The sequence below is a fragment of the Misgurnus anguillicaudatus genome, chromosome 2 (genome assembly GCF_027580225.2).
Source record: "Misgurnus anguillicaudatus chromosome 2, ASM2758022v2, whole genome shotgun sequence".
NCBI classification, from domain to species: Eukaryota; Metazoa; Chordata; class Actinopteri; order Cypriniformes; family Cobitidae; genus Misgurnus; species Misgurnus anguillicaudatus.
The window spans coordinates 27,168,372-27,182,799 of NC_073338.2; the positions used below are offsets into that span (position 1 = coordinate 27,168,372).

Genomic DNA, 14,428 nt, shown 5'->3' on the forward strand with positions numbered 1-14,428 from the left:
CTCATTTTGTAATATTAACTTGCACTCCTTTTGAGTCAAAGGGTGTAGAGATATAAATTTAATCTTTAATCATGTGACATTCCTCGATTTCTATATAATACATGTGCAGACATGTTTTAACAACTAAACTACATATAAGCATTTAATTATTCGTTATTCCATTACCACAGATGACAGATATGGAGTTAAACATTATGTGATATAACGTGATGTCAGCACAACAACAGTCCAGATTGCAGACTTGTTCTCCACAGACAAAACCAGCATTGTCAGTTATATTCTTCTTCCTTTCCGAAGGCCATGTATTGTCCAATCAGGCTTGTTTGTGATCTGTAGCTCTCGGAGGCTCACCATAACATCAGAATTGCCCTTGAACCTTTGCCCTGTTCCACTTGCACTCGAAAACACAATCAAAAGCCAACTGAACAACACGAAATAAGAACCGAAAACAACGAAATCATACAAAAAGCCAAAAGATACATCTGCATGTTCCTGTATTTTAATATAAACATGTTAATGTAGTTGTAAGAGCCAAAACCAGCTCATTTTTCTTTCACATGGTGCTGTGTTAAAGGGTGCTCTGCATGCCTAATAGTAACCTCTGTTCTCCCTAAAGTGAATAGCTTTGTCCTTGCCACTGGTCAAATATATCATATGCATTGATCAGTTGTAGAAGCATGAGCAGTAAATAACAGTTGTTTCCTCCATTACTGCATCACTACAATTCACTAATTGCACAAATGAACCAGAGAAAAGACTTCCTTTCTGTTTACTGACCCAAGTGAAATTCAATGCTCCATTGGCTCAGTTCTGCTTTTTAGTGGATGTTTTAGGCACAGCTGCCCTACTTAAAATAAACAAAGTTACGTCTATGATGTAACAGGTCAGGGTTGACTCTAACATTAACAGTAAGTGGTTCATTTAGAAGAAACCGCAGTATAAAAAAAGCACTTAAAATTTTAATTTATTTGTGGTTGGAAAGCCCCATTGCATTTAATATATATGCACCTTTGCAGTAGATTTTTGTTTAAAATGTTTTTGTCAAGAAATTGATATGGTATACCCATGCTGCTCTCTTTGTTCATGCGCTGGAAAGCACCAGGATGTTTACTGCAGGTGACAAACCCGGGTGAGTTTGTCCGACAGTCACCCTTGTTTGTTCCCTGCTTGGGAGAAAGATGAGAACTCAGGGTCATCAAAACAGCAGGGGTAAACATGCAAGCTATCCCATGCACTTATCTGCTTTAAACACAGATACCTCATAGTCAAATCACAGTCTGAAAATAGGACACAGCAATTCATTGAAATAATTTCTTGCCTTCTTTTCTTTTTGAAAGTAGTTCAACAGGAACTTTTATGGCTTGGTTCAAGTCATATGACGCTCCTTTAATAATAACAGAGCAACAGTCAGTACGTAACCGACTTGTTTTGCAGAAAGAGTAATTTGAACTGTTCCCTTGAGACATTGTTTATATGTAACAGAAAGTTCACATTGACAGAATAGGAATAAATAATTGCATTTTAATATTGTGACCTGCAAAAGGAACATCCTTAAATGTGAAATTAATGAATTTATATATTTATATATGGGTGATTCTCACGAAAACTTGGTTTTAAAAATGTCAAGCATGAAAAGTAAAAATTGCTTAAATTTACTTTTTTTCCCACCAGACATTGAAAAACAAAGTCTGGAGTAAATGGGAACATTAATTTAAAAACTTTTACTTATCATTTAACACTTTTTGTAACATAATTAAAAAAATTTGTTCTAAAAAATCTCATTACCGCAACAGTCAGAAAACATCAACACTGACATATTTTCAAAATGACATGACAAACCTGAAAGAACATAATTTTGAGATTCTGCACATGCATTTAAAATCAAAAGTATTATGCTTCTATTAATTAAATTAACATTTAATAAGCATCTGTTGCGGTAATGATAATCAAAATGTCGTGTAAGCATTCTGACAAGACAATATTTCAAATTAACTGTAGAAAAATTATCTTACCTGGTAGCCATCTTGAAGTAACGGGTCCATGTGCTTGGTCACTCAAAATCAAACTTTATTAAAATTCTGTATGTGTGCTTAAACTGTTCTCAAAAAGTGTTGCGGAGGATGAGAACATCAGGCATGGACACATCATTTTCCTAATTTTTCTTTATTATTATTATACATGAATATTCATTAAATATTTTTTCTGTCATCTAAAGTCTAGCAAAAAAAAAAATTTTCTTAATATTTTTGTGTTAATTTGATTAAATTACAACATAACGCATGTTCAAACACAGCCGGACACATTGCGGTAATGAGAATTTCAGCAAAAAATGAGATAAAATTTACAATTATAAATTCTTATGTTGAAATCACACATTGTCCAAGGTAGAACACAGTACTGTGTTAATTGTGATGCTTTTTAATGTTACTATATTACACATTTTAAAGCTAAAATCATTAGTGCCGTGGTGTTTCAATGGTTTCGTGAGAATCACCCATATATAGCTTTAGAGTTTTACATTTGTTAAAAATACTTTTATATAATATGTTTGCTACAAATAAATACAGCATTCCAAATTCAAGGTGATGTCAGCCTGATTGCTCCTGTCTGATATGCAACACACAAAAGTATTATTTTATGATAAAGGACACCAGATGGTGGCCAGAAAACTGAAATCAAAACAAAGCATTAGCCTCTAACCTAAATATCTGCACAGCAAAACAATGTGGTCAGTCTTTACAGCAAGATCAAACATTTCTTCTGGTTTGCACTTATTAACTGTATAATGCTGCCTAAGCATCTGTATGCGTCAGACCATACCGGTATTTACAATCAATAGTGCCCTCTCGTGGACATCATATGACCATACACTCTAAAGATATATGACAAGATGCAACAAACAACAGAGACACTGATATAATCACACATACCTTGCAAAACTGACTTATGCATAAACCACAATGGCTTGATTTCACAAACTAACATGAGATGAATCAATGACACCGGCATACCGACAGTGAAAGTTATTTTCAGTTAAGACAGCTCAAACATGAGTTTTATTCTAGGACTAACCTTAAAGCTTGTCTGTAAAACCAAGAAATATTACTTCTATCTACTCATTTTATTTGGAAAACAAATGTGACGCCCAATTGTTTATTCCTCTAAATAGGAAAATGTGTCTTTTCTTTAGAGAAACTGCTCATCACCTAAAGGAAAACTTCACACAATAGCATCTAATATAATAGACAAGAAATTTAATCTAGGCCGATGATCAGAGGATTTTAGCACAATATTATTTTATCTTACCAGGATACGCTATACCAGTGGTTCTTAAACTTTTCAGCGTGCCGCCCCCCTTGTATACGGTGCATCCCATCAAGGCCCCGCAGATAAAATTTATGACATAAAACATTCCAAACTTAAAATTTGAATTAAACAAAACATTAAATTATTCAATATAGTGCTGTTGGTTAGTAGCCTTATTTTTCTGACATTTAATTACACAGAATTTATAATAAATTCTTATAAAATGTTATTAAACCGGGGCCCCCAATTTGAGTACCACTAACTTACACTTTATTGGAGCCATTTAATATGTAGATTTTATACATTCCTTTAGATACTTACGTTTTTTTTACTTATGTACTGGCAGACTTAAGACTTTCACATTTCCAAAAACTAAAACACATAAATCCAGCTACTTACATTTATGTATTAGGCAGAAGCTTTTATCCAAAGCGACTTCACAGCACATTAAAAGGTACACATTATATCAGTATGTGTATTCCCTGGGTTCAAACCCATTATTATTTAAACACTATGCTCTACCACTGAGCTATATAGGAACACATACTTACATTTCACAGGATTTGTGAATACTTAATCTCCAAATATACCATGGGGAAAATGTAATTCTATATAAAAACACCACTTGTATACTCTTAACATGCTTCAGTAGAATTAAAAAAAAAAAAAACCATCTTATTGACAAAAAAACATTTATTTCAAACTGCACATGACATTGTACAGAAAACTATAGCGCTGGTGTTGATGCGCTCCAAGTACTGGCCATGGCAGGTCTTCAAACTCTGATGAGGAAAACAAAAAATAAGGTTAGAACTTAGATACCCAGTCATAAAAACTACTTGGATATTAAATCAGACTATGCAGTTTAGGGAAAAGTAACAACTCAGGAAAATCAAATATTCACTCATACAGTAACAAATAAGTAATCAAATAAAAATTAAGCATTATCGTCCCTCCTAACAACCTATGTATACATGAGTTTTAGGTTAACAACCAACAAAATAGCCAGAAAATGTAGACAATATTTAAGTGATTCATCTTTTTCTAATAATTTTTTGGATCTACCCTATAAAATGGAAGAGTGAGAGACTGACATAATTAGATCATCATAATTCTAGTTGTTTAATGGTTAATAAAGCCCTTTTGGAGGTTTGTTGAGGTCAGATGTTATGAAACACTAATATAAATGTAACCACACCTTTACATTTGTGAATAATGTATACTGACCTAACGAAGTCTTCTGGCTTCTCTTTCAGATTCCAGAAGTGTCAGGACATCACCTTCTCTGACTGGACCCTTCACGTTCCTGATGATGGATCGGTTACTGTCATCCATGAACTCAACGCGTACCTGAGTACAAAACCTTAATGATTGTGGATCAAAATTCAACTTAACAATAAACACGGTGATCTGCATGCAAGTTATACTCTTTGCTTTTACAAGCAATATTTTAGTCATTATAACGTGTTGTAATCTCAATTCACCAAACAGTGACAAAATTAAAAGGTTTTTGTAATAGAAGTTCCTTAGAGAGACCAACGTTACAAGCGCTGACATTTTCCCATTGGAAATTTCTCACAAAGCCGTTCTGGAAATAAAATGCAAGTTCTGAACTCCACAAAACTAAAGAAATAACGTTGGTTGCAAAAATGTCTAAAGTAAAAGCTGATGTGTTATCGTAATATGTTAAGTCTTAATTTAACGGAGCGGTCCCAACACTAAACCGATCACGAGTTCTCTCTGGACTCACCTGAGTACACTGCCCCTGGGAGCCGGTTCTTCCCAGCACCTTTGTAACCTGTAACGCAGAAAATGCATTTATTACAATTGCTAATTACTAGATTTGATCAAATAACGCGCTCAAATCAATACACGCCGCGGTTTGTGACCATGTTGCTGGATAGCATGATGCTAATGCTAACTGACGAGCACTGCTAAACAAGAGCGCGTTGTGTAAAACGAATGAAACTGTTAAAAACGAATATTTTCTGAACAATGGTGACAATTATATACATTTGAAGTGTATATTTCAGATGACAATATGGACTAAATGTAATTTTACGCACTCTGGCGAGCTTGATGGGCTGCACGCGGCTGGCATCCATGATTTCAGCTTCGTTCGGAAAGGAAGTCACGTGGTGTCCACGTAATTTATATACCTTCAGCAAACTTGTATTTTTTTTAATTTACCGGGTTTTATTCGATATTTATTATTTATATTATTTTTGAAAATGTAACTATATTTAAAAAAATGTGACATTAAATAATCAAAATAGTTTTACAGTTGCAATAAATTTGTTTCCGTTTCCGGGATCACGAGGCGAAGGGTTTATACCTCTGATCTAGGATCAGTTAAACATAAAAAAACAAATATCGAAAGAATTGAACAGCTAATATGAGCTGTAAAGGGTTAAATTATTATTTTTAAACGTTAATTTATCTTTACGAAAAGTCATTTTAAAAGAGATATAGTACACATACTGGACTAAAGATATTACATGAATTAGGCCTACATAAAGTAGTCCATCATGATGAGGATTTCAGAAAAAGCATCATGATTAAAACGGTTGTGCTGTGAAAAGTTAAATATATTGACTGAAAATAAAGATAAAGAAAATAAAGTTTAAGAAGCCATGTTTAGTTTGTTACTAATGTTTTCCCATTTAAAGAACAAGCAAATAATTGCAGCTAAAGGCAATTTAATTTTGAAGTTTTGTTATTTAAACAATTTCAGCATTTCAAAGCTTCTGAGTTAGCAGAAACCATAAAAATGTAAAGCTATATTCAACATTCTCAATCATAACTTTAAAAAATTTAAGTCAAGTCAAGTCAGATTTTTGAGATTCAGGAATTATTTGCATGGTCATGTATAATATTCATTAGAGATGATGTTAAAGTAAGGGGAAGGAAGACGAACAGTAGACTATAAAGAAATTATGGGATTAGGATTAGTGAATTTATTAATGGGACTTTTTAAATTGTTCAGAGTAAACACAAGATTGGATTCATATGTTTATTATAAGCAACATACATTAAGCAGTGGTTATTTAATAACCACATAGTTTCCCTGCAAATGCTGTTTATCCTCTGTCATTCCTCCTCTTAGGGCTCAATCCTTAAATCACAACACTAATCCTCATGACTGTATTTTTAACTCTCCCGGGACAGAAAAACAGCAATGGGATTACGGCATCAGTGAGGTGGGGCAAAATCCTCAGCTTCTGATCTTCCGTTCAGCCGAAACAAATACAGTTGCTTTATCTTTCAGTCATTTTAGCTATATTGCAAACTCTAAAAAGCTACAAGCTGTAAATGATGTTTTCTTGGCCAGTCTTAAAATTTCCTTGAAGCTGGATGTCGGATGTTTACACTTGGAATGTAGAATCTGCCGTTTTTTTGTACTTTTTCTGCAGAGCAAATCTTGGAGGTCCTGTTTTCTACTTCTTTTGCAAACGTTTTCTTTTTAAAGCTACTGTAATGATGGATCAACCAATGCGACATCTCAAAAAACTGAGAAAGAGGCGATCAAGTCTTTTTGCAAGTGTCAAACTTAATTCCAGCTTGTCACAGGGCATAGAAGAGGAAGAGAGTGCCTTTCCTTTTTCACAGGACTGCACTGTGAAACCTTGGACGTCGATGGACGACCTCGATACTCCATCACCTCAAACACAGAACAAAAAGGACCAAAACAAGAAGAAAAGCAATGAAAAAGAAGCAACAAAATGCCCACACCGGCATTCAACTGTGATCAATGTTAATGTAGGAGGCAAACTGTTCACTATTCCCAAGCACCTGGCTATCAAATACCCCAGAACCAGAATAGGCACCCTAGCCCTATGCAAAGATCCCTTCAGCCGGCTAAAGCTCTGCGACGACTACTGTGTTATCACTAATGAGTTCTTTTTTGACCGAGATCCTACTTTCTTCCATTACATCTTCCACTTCTATCGTAGCAATGTATTGTGGGTAATGGAGAGTCTGTGTCCCATTAATTTTGAGGAGGAGATGGAGTTCTGGGGCCTACACTTGAGGGACACCCCTCGCTGCTGCCGCATTCTCTATGAGGAGAAAGTAGATGAGATTAAAGACCAGCTAAAAGTGAACAGGGAGCTCATGGCTGAAATTGAACCTCTGCACAGTGAGGAAGGTTTCAAGACAATGTTTTTGGGTGGCATTCGTAAGTCATTATGGGACCTGATGGAGAATCCGTACTCCTCGATGGCTGCCAAAGCATTTGCTGTGTTCTCCAGCCTCTTCGTCCTCATCTCCATTGTAGCGATGACTCTAAATACCGTGAGTGAATTGAAAGATTATAAGATCTATGGAAGAACCTATATGGAGTGTGTTGAGATCACCTCAATACTCTTTTTTACCTTTGAGTATTTCCTCCGCCTGTTGACAACTTGTAATGTCAAGCATTTCCTGAGAAGTGCACTTAATTTTGTAGACTTAGTGGCTGTCATGCCTTACTTTATTCAGCTGATATTTGAGACTTTTGCTGATCAGGAAGATGTCAGCGTCCAAGATGACTTAAAGACAATGGCGAGAGTTAGTAAAGTTAGCAAAGTGCTAAAAGTGGTCAAACTCATGCGAATCTTTCGCATTCTGAAACTTGCAAGGCATTCGACAGGTATGCGGGCGTTCGGATTTACTCTCCGACAGTGCTTCGAACAGGTCTGCTGCCTGTTTCTGTTCATTATCATGGGCATCTTCACCTTCTCTGCCCTGATGCATTCAGTTGAGCAGGATGTTGCGGGAACCCCTTTCAGCAGCATACCAGATGCTTGGTGGTGGGCAGCGGTAAGTAAACCTAAATTTGACTGGACACATTAAAGGGACATTCCACTTTTTTTGAAAATATGCTAATTTTCCAGCTCCCCTAGAGTTAAACATTTGATTCTTACCTTTTGGAATCCATTCAGCCGATCTCCGTGTCTGACGGTACCACTTTTGGCGTGGCTTGGCGCAATCTATTGAATCTGGTTGGACCGTTGGCATCGCGCTCAGGGGTGGCCAAGGAGTTTCGATATTTTTCCTATTTAGCTTGGCTCTTTTGTGGTTGCATCGTGTGCTGGGACAGACGGAGAATTGGGGGTTGCAATTTTCTGGTGAGATGTGTCTAGGAGATGTGCTCTCAGACTGGGGTAGTGATCGGTGACTTTGCTGCCATGGCATGGCTGCAGGAGGTGCAATGATATTACGCACTGCCAGAAAATAGTCCCCTTGGTTACTTTCAATGGCAGGACTATTTTCGGGCAGTGCGTAATATCACTACGCCTGCTGCAGCCATGTTACATCAGGAGACTTTGATTATTACGCCAGAATGATAGTATATTTACTAGACATATCTGACTAGAAAATAGCAACTTTTAATTTTCTGTCGGACTTAGTACACAATGTAACTACAAAAGAGTCAAGTTTTAAATAGGAAAAATATTGAAACTCTTTGGTTATTTTTAGGCGCGATGCTAATGGTCTAATCAGATTTAATGGATTGTGCTAAGCTATGCTAAAAGTTCTAGCGCCAGACCCGGAGATCAGCTGAATGGATTCCAAAATGGTAAAAATCAATTGTTTAACTCTAGGGGAGCTGGAAAATGAGTATATATATATATTTTTAAAAAGTGGATTGTCCTTTTAACAGCAATGAGCAGAATTACAGGATAATCCATATAGTTGAAAATTAAAAAGAGATATGTTTCAGCATCAACTTAATGCTTAGGCATTTTGAGATTTTGACTTCTTTTTTGTGGACTTTTTAAATTATTATTCTTAGTGCACAACTTTAGTGGGCTTGTTATTTGTCGCTTACTTTGGCTGTTTTTTGTCTGTCCTTTCCTTTTTTGGGTGTTAAACTTTATCCTCTGGCAGCTGTGTTTAATCTTATGTAATGCCTAGCAATGTAGCTCAATTGGAGGCATCCATGCTGATTGGAAAAGTTAGATTAGTTTTGAACTTCCTGCAGGCTTATTGAGCAACATTTTGACTTAAATCAACGAGCTGAAACTAATGTGGAAACATAACTCTTTTATTTTTGGTTCTTTCTATATTGTTTTTAATTCACAGCGACCCCTAATAGTAGTGTGAAAATAGACATAGTTTTAATGAAATCTTTTACCACTGTTACAGGTGAGCATTTCCACCGTGGGCTATGGGGATGTGGTACCCATCTCCTACTCTGGTCGAGTTGTGGCTTTTGGCTGCATATCTTTTGGCATAATACTAAATGGAATGCCAATCTCCATTCTCTTCAATAAATTCTCTGACTATTATGCCAAGCTAAAGGCCCAGGAATGCACCAACACTAAAGTGCAACATGGCTTGAACCTCAAGAAGAGATTGCAGAGGAAATGCAAAAGCTGCTTTGAGCCTGCCGGAGAGGATTCTGATGAGGACAATCGACATCAGATCAACCAGTGTCAACATTAAATGTCCTTGTTATCCAGACTGCCTTCTCTGCCCTTGAACGGAAAGCTCAGGCTCCCTGCCTGCCTTGAATTAAATAGGGATTTAAGGGATGGGGGAACGCCAGGTTAAAGGAAGTTAAGTGATTAACTTTAAGATGGCTAACAAATTACATGTTCTAAAAGATCTTTAGCAAACCACCTTGCTGGTTATAAAAAGCATTGTTGGAAATAGATTAGTGAATGGATTTGAAAACGTGTCATTAGACTGCCATTCTTTTACTATAACACCCAGTAGTGTTACAAAGAGTGTGATTCACTATTGGCCTCGCCTAACACACTGTACAGTACTCTACAGCTCTTCATTGACGCAAAACAGATTCTGAGGATAAAGTGGGACTTATGTGGCCTTCAGACACCTTTGGTGTATATGAGTGTATCTATCACATAGGTTCTATTCTGGATATAATGGCACTTTATTACTTTTACTTTATTGACTTAAATTTTAAAGACAATTTTTTAAGCTGTATAAAGATAATACAAGATCTGATGTTCTTTATTGTGATTTCTAAACAATGTTTCTGTGTTAAGCAAGACTCTGTCTCTTGTCTGTCACTCTTTAAAGTTAAATTATATATCCTTCCAATAATGTATTATATATTGCATTACTACGGGAAAACTCTAATCCATTCTATTCTACTTGTGTGAAATATTGTTAGTTGATTCCATTTATTCTGTATTACGTAACAGCATATTTCTGCAACCTCCATACAGTGGAAAAACTAATAAAAGATAGATATCAAAGCGATTTTTTTTTAATCATAGGGAGAGAACTTTATATGCTGTATGTCACTACATGGGCGATTACATAATTGCAGGTACAGTTAGGGTCCAAAGTCATTTTTTCTGCCTTTTTCAAATGTTTTTTTATTTATTAAAAATGTGATACGCATTGTCATTGATCACAAGATGTTACAGGCTTTAACAATATAATATTTTCTGTAAAAGGTGTCTTGCTGAAAATCATGAATGTGTGTGTTTCTCTGTGTATAATGTCATTTTTTTTACACTGTCAGAAAAAAGAATGGTCATTATATATACCCCGGCTGTCAATGGGGCTGTACCCTTTGAAAAAGTACAGCTTTGCACATAAAGAGTTTATTTCAATACCTCAGAGATACATATCTGTACCTTATGGAACATATAGGACCTTTTAAAAGGGTATCCCTCAATGACAGCAGGGCTATTTTGACCATTTTTAAAGGTGCAGTGTGTAATTTCTCTTGACAGAAATGCAAAATAATATACAAAACTAAATTATCAGAGGTGTTTAAAGACCTTTCATAATGAACCGTTATGTGTTTATTGCCTTAGAATGAGAGGTTTTATCTACATACACAGAGGGTCCCCTTACATGGAAGCCGCCATTTTGTGCGGCCATTTTTCTACAGAAGCCCTTAACAGACAAACCTTTTTACTAAGTTGTCTCCAACGATGATATGTTTGTCCAATGGCGGCTACCGTAGCTTCTCTATATGTTTCAAAAGCAAGAGCCGTTGTTTGCAATTCACAACCTCACCACTAGATACCGCTAAAATTTACACACTGCACCTTTAACAGTGTGCTGTCAACACTATTACTCTACTCTAACCCCTACCGTAAATTTGCACAAAAGAAGACTCTGGACACCTGTTATATAATCCTCCATATAATGAAATATATAAACATGAATAAAGAGCCTATGACACCACATGTAAACGAGAGCTGTAACCATTTTTATATTTAGCCCTTTCCTAAATGCTTTGCTTTTAAAGAATCTCATGATCATGATAATTTTTATCTCCTCACTGAACACTTCAAGCACTGTGCACTCAAGTCAGCTCGTTGGCGAGAAGTCAAGTGATTAGACTTCATGTCTAATATTTAATGATCAAGCGGACCTGTAATGCCGGTGTTTTGAGTGAAATGTTCAGCATCAATTAAGTAAATGTAAAGACAAGAGCCAGTTGCGTGTAAATAGCCTTTGTTGTTCGATACATTTCGGTCTCTGTAGCTGACAGATGGGAATTACTGCATAACGGTCAATTATGGGATCATTTGGTTAGCTCAAATAACACACAAAGAACTAATGTGCTTATTTATGGTATCAAAGAAGATTTCTGTTTTCAATTGTTATTTCAATAGTTACAAATAGGGATGAAAAACATGAAAACCACTCAACACTCAGAAAGAAAAGCACAAAAGCTGTTACTGGGACGTTACCCTTTAAAAAGTCTTTATATGTACAATTTAGGTACGGATGGATAAGTACCAATATTTTTCTCTGAGTTGCCAATATGCACATTTTAGGGTGGTAATATCCGTTAGGTACACAAATTCTCCCCCAATGACAGTTATTGTACCTTTTTATGACAGTATAATTAAGATCTGCTGGCTTATATAAAAAAATAGTTAAATAAATAAATCAAAAGTTGTTATTTAGCCAAATAAGTGCACATACTTATTCTAAAATAAAATAGAAATATGAAAAGTGATCAAAAAATGTCCACAATGGGTTAATCACAAACTACGAAAAGCCTGACCCTCTATCACAATTCTCCTTGACTCCTAGGCAATATATCATATCATAACTGCTTTAATTTTTATTTTATCTAAAAAGTTTCAGCCTTGAATGTCTCAAAGATCAGGACATGATTTTCTTCATTCAGGGCCAAATGGATTCTTCTGAAACCATGCATGCCAAAAGCCAAGTTAACATTCTTTGATGGGAGTATAAAACCCGCCAAATTTCTCCTAGCAGGTAGCCTGTAGTACTTGAACACACGTGAATATTGTTTATACCAACAAACAAGTTTCACCATTCCAAGAAACAGCATGAATTGTAAGTGGTTTGCATCTTTAGCCTTTTTAATTCTTCTTGAAAGTTCCAAGATTGAAAGTCAAGATGTTCGGGTGAAGCTCTGTGGTCGCGAGTTTATTCGGATGGTGGTCACATCGTGTGGAAGCTCTCGACTTAAACGGGACGCGCCTGATTTTGGACCTCTTTACACAAAGCCCCATAGTAGGTTTGCTTGCTTCAAACATTAAATAGATTTTGTATGGTTTCTTTATATTCTGTGTATTACATCTCTGTAATTTTTCAGGAAGGCTTCAAAACTGGCTCAACAGAGATCTCCTGGCAAACCAGAAATGGGCCCAAACCAGTCAAGAGGAGCAGTGGAAAGAGTCTGAATCCCCTGAAAGCGTGACAGATCATCCAGCCCCCCAGCAGCACATGAGCCCACAAGCAGAAGTTCTGGTACACTCAACCGCTGCGCAGGATCTCAGCATGTCCTACAGAACCCGGCGTGATGTTGGGCCAGCGGGCGTCTGCTGTACTTCGGGATGCACTATGAGTGAACTGATTCAATACTGCTAGGTGCGCAGTTTATTCTTAGGACAAATGTAGAGGGATATCCTCAGCACCAAAGGATTTCTGTGAATGTGGTACATTAAATTATAGATCATTAAAAATTCTATCTAAGCACAAATATGAGATGAATGATGAATGAAAGGAGTGTGGTTTGACAGAGCATTACGCTTTTGATATAAAGTACTGTCATGCTGAAGTTTATAAATATATTATCAGATATATTTTTTTGCATTTATAGACTTAACAGGTAAAACTGAAAGGGGCCTTCGTGCAATAATTCTAAAGAGTCAAAAATTTTTACTTTATAATCTTAGAAGATTTTAGTTGGCAATGACTTTAGCACATACGAACTAAGTAAGTACTGTGAGAATTGAAAATAAAATAGTGTAAGATTTATTAAATATTAATCTACAGAGATGCTGCCTTCGAAAAAATGTAGAGCTGATTTGATGTTTTTGAAATACAATTAAACTTTTGTGCCCAAAAATTATATGCCTGTGTTTATTTGGTCAAAGTATGCTGAAATACACCACTAGAGGGTGCACCATTAGCAATGAAACAACTAGATGTCAGTAATCCCAGATATTAGAAAAATCAAAGAAAAAAAAACATTAAAATGCAATAAGAACTTACAGTACATGTACTTTGAGTTTCTTTCTATATAAAAAAATGTTATAAAGAGAGACAATAGCAACAACCCTATCCTAACCAAACTCTCAGAAAAGGGTACAGAAGTTGTCACTGGGACAGTACAAAAAAAAAGGGTCCTACTACGTACCATTTTGGTACAGGTATGTACCCTTAAGGTACAAGTATGTACAAAAGTGTACTTTTTGAAAAGGTACCACCCCAGTGAAAACTTTTGTACCTTTTTCTGTGCTGATATATAAACAAAACTGTTGATATCACTAAATCTAAAGCAACACAAAATTTGTCTGATAAATATTTTAAATAATGAAAATCACTACAGTATTTTAGTGTTGTTTTTCTAAAAAGTAGCTTTTAGACGTACAGCCAAATATGCACATTCGTTTTTCTATCATGATGGGGACTTTGTAATGAAATTTACATTTTTGCAGTTGGCAGACAAAGTGACTTCCAGTGCATTACAAGGGCTTACATTCTATTATCAGTATGTGTGTTTCCTGAGTTCGAACCCATGACCTTTTACACTGCTAATGCAATGCTCTGATACTGAGCAATTCAGGAGCACAAGAGTGTATACTACTCACATCAGAGGTGTATACTACTTGAATATTTTAGTTACTTTTTCCAAGCATCTGTGCTTTATTAGTGTTTGTCTTGG

At 35.9% G+C, this 14,428-nt stretch overlaps 3 protein-coding genes across 3 annotated transcripts; 2 read left to right on the top strand and 1 right to left on the bottom strand.

Annotated features, from left to right (window-relative positions):
* Positions 1–3,981: 3,981 nt before the first annotated feature.
* On the bottom strand, positions 3,982–5,483 carry rps28 (ribosomal protein S28). Its single transcript, XM_055203935.2, has 4 exons — positions 5,373–5,483; positions 5,057–5,104; positions 4,534–4,656; positions 3,982–4,088 (listed from the first exon to the last, which is right to left on the bottom strand). The coding sequence occupies exons 1-3, from the start codon at positions 5,409–5,411 to the stop codon at positions 4,534–4,536; spliced, it is 210 nt and encodes a 69-aa protein (XP_055059910.1). The 5' UTR covers positions 5,412–5,483; the 3' UTR covers positions 3,982–4,088.
* Positions 5,484–6,165: 682 nt separating this feature from the next.
* Positions 6,166–10,713, top strand: LOC129442269 (potassium voltage-gated channel subfamily V member 2). The gene is made up of 2 exons (XM_055202224.2): positions 6,166–8,106; positions 9,436–10,713. Exons 1-2 carry the CDS (start codon positions 6,661–6,663, stop codon positions 9,733–9,735), a joined length of 1,746 nt encoding a protein of 581 aa, XP_055058199.2. The 5' UTR covers positions 6,166–6,660; the 3' UTR covers positions 9,736–10,713.
* Positions 10,714–12,437: 1,724 nt separating this feature from the next.
* Positions 12,438–13,609, top strand: insl3 (insulin-like 3 (Leydig cell)). Its single transcript, XM_055202225.2, has 2 exons — positions 12,438–12,771; positions 12,854–13,609. Exons 1-2 carry the CDS (start codon positions 12,585–12,587, stop codon positions 13,126–13,128), a joined length of 462 nt encoding a protein of 153 aa, XP_055058200.1. The 5' UTR covers positions 12,438–12,584; the 3' UTR covers positions 13,129–13,609.
* The last annotated feature ends 819 nt before the right edge of the window (positions 13,610–14,428 follow it).